Source organism: Nelumbo nucifera, chromosome 2 (genome assembly GCF_055504915.1).
Source record: "Nelumbo nucifera cultivar China Antique chromosome 2, China Antique-T2T, whole genome shotgun sequence".
Lineage (NCBI taxonomy): Eukaryota > Viridiplantae > Streptophyta > Magnoliopsida > Proteales > Nelumbonaceae > Nelumbo > Nelumbo nucifera.
Window position 1 is genome coordinate 106952847 of NC_142650.1, and position 5459 is coordinate 106958305.

At 40.0% G+C, this 5459-nt stretch overlaps 1 protein-coding gene across 2 annotated transcripts; it reads right to left on the reverse strand.

The window, feature by feature from the left end:
* Nucleotides 1-1870: 1870 nt before the first annotated feature.
* Nucleotides 1871-4451, reverse strand: LOC104603464 (IRK-interacting protein-like). Of its 2 annotated transcripts, none has more exons than XM_010267507.3 (2): nucleotides 3866-4451; nucleotides 1871-3572 (listed from the first exon to the last, which is right to left on the reverse strand). In XM_010267507.3, exons 1-2 carry the CDS (start codon nucleotides 4103-4105, stop codon nucleotides 2019-2021), a joined length of 1794 nt encoding a protein of 597 aa, XP_010265809.1. In that variant the 5' UTR covers nucleotides 4106-4451; the 3' UTR covers nucleotides 1871-2018. The 2 variants fall into 2 exon arrangements, with proteins under 2 accessions (XP_010265809.1, XP_010265808.1); XM_010267506.3 differs by having other exon boundaries at nucleotides 1871-3590.
* Nucleotides 4452-5459: the final 1008 nt, after the last annotated feature.

Below are 5459 nucleotides of genomic sequence, written 5' to 3' on the forward strand. Positions count from 1 at the left end.
ATGTATTTGGTATAGTTTACGTTTATTAAGTAAACGTTTGTATTTGATTTATTTTCAAAACCGAAAATAGCATTTGATAAACCATTTATTAATAACTATGCACCATTAGGTATCACATCAGCGAAATAATAAATAAATACTTAACTATTGGGGGAAGCGTTAAAATGAAACTTTCCCTAATGATTAACATGCACATAAATCAAAACTGCATTTTCTCAATATCAATGTTTACAAATCCGCATGATAGTATAAAAATTGATTTGACAATGATATAGCATTGTTTATCAAATAAATAAAAACCATACAAAACACCACATTAAAAACTTAATCCATCGTTATTGATAAAATTGATTTGACAATGATGGTTGAAGCTCACGTTAAATACAAAATGATTCGTCGGTTCTTCACTTACTGAGTTACTGGGTTATCTGCAAGGTACTTGGGGGCGACTTTGAAGACGGAACTGGTTTCCGTAGCAACGACTCAGCCGGAAGGAAGCGGCAAAGGTGGTGCTTGGACAGAGATTTCGGGAAGAAGCCTCGACTCTCGAGAAAGGAAGCAACGTCTATTAAATATGAGGGGCATTTTGATCAAATTTAGGTGACGTATGCAGGGGGCGGAGTTGAATTTAATTACACATTTATAAACCGGACTCGGAAGACATTTCAGCCATGCTAGACGTTAATTTCAATTCTGTGGGTGGAAACATCGGTAAGAACCCCTAAAAATTTACCCTGGTGCCCGTTTGGGAGTTTTTTTTTTCTTTTGTGGTGACTTCTGGCTTTTCCAGATAGGCCACATCCAAACAGCCTATAAACAATGTTGGGTAAAATGCTAAGCCCAAATTTGGCATCCTCTGGCAATGTTGTAGCGCAGGGCTAAAACAGAAAATGATGACGTTAATGTATTGCTGTGGCCCCACTGAGGCACCATTTCATCCAAGATGGGGTCATACCAACACATCAAAGGCTTTCATTTGTCATTTTAATGCAGCACTATGACATTGTTATAATAAAAGTGGTTTGAATTGGAATGGGTGCCTAACAGGCACATCCCCATGTATTTTGGAACATTTCTCCCCCATTCTAACTCCTGTTAGTAGTTTCTCTGGCTTTCTTCAAAGTAACTCAATGAAAACCGCTCGACCAGAGCTTCAGGGCCTGTTTGGAAGGGTTTCAGCTTTGATTGAACTGCTTTCGTTGATCTGTTTTGAAGTAACTACTAAAACAGGCTTCACCAAATATATCTTTTAGGCTGTCTTTATGGGGCCCACCTTGCAAAGACAGAAGCCACTGTGCTTTGAGACCACATCTGTGCAAATATCTCCCAAAATTGCCAGTGCGAGATGTTCCCAATATATGGTTGGAGATTCTGTGGGGCACACTTTGTGAGGGCACAGATGTGAATTCCTGCACTTCAGCCCTCCCAAATGAGCACTTGGTAATCAGTATTGAAAAGTTCCTGTTTAAGAGGGCCTTTGCATTGCTGCTTTTAGCTTTGCGAGGTTTGGCCTACTCGGAAAGCAAGTAAGCAATGCATGGTGAAAACTCAGGGACTATTTTATAAGCTACTTGAATGGCCCTCTGTTGAACCTTCTTTTGGACACTCCTGATTTGCTACCCACAAATTGTTCTCACATCCATACCCACAAAACACCACTGCCCTGTATCAGAAACATGTCCCCATGAATGACAAGAGAGATATTCTCAATGCACAGCTGTAATTACTCGCGGGGTAGAGGTGTGGGTAGCAGATCCAAGCCCTCTTTTAGAGGCTTCTTCATAGCAGTTCAGCTGAAGCAATTCAACCAAAGCTTATAGCCCTCCCAAATAGCCCCAGATAACAACTATGTATTCCCTTTCCATCAAACTGAAATAAAAGAAACCCCTTCTTTGAATATTTATTAGCTTAAATTTGAAAGGTACAAACACGAACAGCTGAACAAATGATACACCCCTTGGCTGGCCCCATGCCAACCAGGGAACAACAACAATAATGATACAGAAATGAATGACTACTTAAGCTAAACTTTTATACTTACACAGAACCTTACACCTCAGTACCCTATCCTGAACATAAAACCCTGGCATCACCATGATCTTAACTCTACTTGGGGTTTGTGATTTCTTCCTTTCATTGAATATATCCTCCATGTAGAGGGAATCGAAGCTTCTATTCTCTTCAACTCTCAGGATTCCCAATGGGGGATTAAATGAAAATGCAAGTAAATGGAGCAACCAAATGCACTTGGCAGTCACAAAGAATGACTGGAGAAGCTGCTCAGACCATGGTCTAGTCCAATGCAGTGTAGAAATGATGCAACTCATCTTATGATCACAGAACCTACTGAATTCTTCACTGTAGTACTTAGTTCCCTTGTGTAGAACTTCATTCCAACTCAAGTTTCTCAGCGCGACAAACGATGCGAACTTAGCTTGGCGATCTTGCTTAGGATCTAGGATTTTGGGTGAGCCATTCTTCTGAAATGTGCAGTTCTCAAAATCCTGGAACAGGGACTGATTTATAATTGCTTCTAAATGGTAGAACACTGCTTTTGAATACTTGGAGTTGAGAGCCAGTTTGTATGGTTCAAGAAGCAAATTTAGCTTCTCCACCAAATTACTATCTGTTTCTTCAATCTGCTCCACAAGAGTTTTGCACAGCTGTTTAACTGATAATCTAGCTTCAGAGACAATTTGCAGGAAGCCCTCTACCATTACTTCATGGCTAACAGGCATGAGAGTTTCACTGTTCCCATCAGCCGACTTCCCTCTCTTGAGCAGATTACTAGACTTTTCAGGAACTGGAACTTCCTTTTCGGGGACTGATTGTTTCAGAGCCTTCTTCAGCTCTTCACAGTAGGACTCCAGGTACTCCAGCTTCTGTTTCAGCTCCACCAACGAAGACTTCATCTCGGAAACCTCCATCAAGGCTGCATCTCTATGCTCATTGGCTTCAATCAATTCTTTCTTCAGCGATTCTACCGACATTATACCCAATTCCCTGAACATCTGAGACTGAGACTGAGAGACTTCTTCAGATTCCGTTCGGTTTGGGGATGTTTCCTTCTTGTGCTTCTTCTTCAACCGAGGAAATAACCACGACATGATAGCTCCCTTGTTCTTTGGTTGAGACTGAACTGGTAAGTGAGAATCGGTCAACGGGACTACACTGTTAGAATTCTTGACACCTTTGGATCCATTCTCGCTTTCACTGGTGATAATTGCAGGCTTGCATCTATTGCAAGTCGTGACAGATTTGAAATCCCCCGAACCAGTTCTCCTTCTAGATTTTAAGAAATTTGTGTCAGAGGATGTCTGAAGGGAGGAAATGTGGTTAGTGCAAGAACTGGTTACGGATTTATGATCCTCAGCTTGACAGATAGGAGGCTCTCTGCCAAACAAACCAGAAGGAAACCCCTTTCTCGAAGACGAAGTATCCTTTAAATTGTCGAACAGATCTGCGTTACACTCGTCTCCTACTTCTAGCCCATAAGCATCTGTGTATTCCGACAAAGTTCTGTTCTCCAGTTGGAAGTGTTGATACGCAGGTAATGGCTCCTCTTCGTAACTCTGTTCAAATTTGCCCAACTCAGTAAACCATGCCAAAAGATGAAAAACAAAGTTTAGTAATCGCCTCTAAATATGAAAAATTTTTCTGGGTTCCATTAAATCAGAAGCTTTATGCATTAAAAGCTTCCATTAAAGGCAAAGCCCAGTAACAGTTATAGTCTAAAGTTGTGAGAACAAAATCTACATTAAATTAACCAAGAAAAGAAACAGAATTCAGGAATCCATGGAGGACGTATGATATTCAACCAACAAATAAAAAGTAAACGTGGGGTAACAAAGAAAATCTCACTCACCGGAGTAAAAACAGGGTAATCTTGAGCCGAGAACTGAGAGAGGGGTCGTGAAAGAGGAGGAAAAACGGAGCTGGGAAACCTGAAATTTACAGGGCTATTTCCTTGCATCAAAGAAGCATGAAAAGCTCTCAGCTCCACAGCTTTGGCAATGGCGAGCTGGATATCCTCCCTGCTAACGTCCCCTAGGTTATTGTTGTTGTTCTGAAAGGTTTGAGCAGCAGTAGTAGTAGCAGCAGCCATTAATGGGGAAAACAACAGAACATGAATACAGCCTAAAAAGAGGAAAAGAAGAATTGATACGGTTGAAGAAGTTATCAGAGAAATGGAGAAATGCACCAGAACATGAACATGAACAGGAAAGTATCTAACGGTAGGATTTGATTTCTAAAATGCACGAACATATCTACTGAACAATTTAGTGAACCAGTGTCAGAGAGAAGCAGATGGTGGGATTTCTGAAAATCCAATGAGTTTTTTGTCTTCGCCCTCTAATGGTTGGAGTCTTGGAGATGAATGGAAGGAGAAAGAGAGAGAGAGAGAGAGGAGAGAGAATTTCAAGTGGAGTGAAAGTGAAGACTTGAAGCTCAAAAAAAGAGAGGCAGGGTAGCAGTGCTTTTTTACTCATGCACATGTAAGCATGAATGGGACCTGACTGGAACTAAATTATCAAAAATACCCTCGAGCTCCAAAAATAATTAAAAATAACAACGTGATCACTAGTGACCTTGTTTTATATTCTTCTCTCTGTTAGATGCCTTTTTAACAATATTATAGGTTGGATATTGGATCAGGGTTGAGCTTTTAACTTTTAACATTTTGGTTTTGGCAGGATTGACCTCAAGCCCAAGGCCCAAGCCAAGCCAATCCAGCCCAAGTTAAACTAAACTGCTTTGAATAGCACGTGATATTCACGTGGCAAGAAGAGAATAAAGAAACTCTGCATTAGACAGTCTGTGGCATGATCAGTCCCATTCACATCAAGCGCAAGTGATGCACAGTTTAACTAAAATCTTAGGACTTCGGTTTCTTTCTTTGTTCTCACACATTTTTTATTTCTAGTATCAGCTTGTTAGTCTTGTATTTTTTACTTATCCCCTACAAAACCATAGAAAAGTACTTTGTTAAAAGTAATTTGTAACAATAATCATTATAAATGGAAATCTATTTCTCATTTATTGTAATAAATGGACTCTTTTTTGCAAACGGGTAAGAAATGGACTAATTGAGTGGCATGTTTGTCATTTTATGGGTTGGTGCAATAAGGGTTAAAGGAGTGAGGTTTTAGGTGTTTTTTTTTTTCTTTTATAAATTTGGAAACCTGACAGCAGAGATATGCATGCAGAGAAGCTAATTAATGCATGGAATAAATAAAGTACAAGATACGAAAATACTGGGGGATGAATACAACAAAACATTGGGCATGTTGATGATTTGATTCAAGGGTGAAGATTTGAACACTTCAAGTATGTAATTTAGTAAAAAGGCTTAGGATATTTCAGTCCATCGCTTAATTCAGACCTGTTGTAGAATTGATTTCCCTAGTGGGGTGTCGGTGGGGCCGTGGGGACAGAAAAAGAATTCCAAGAGCTTCCAA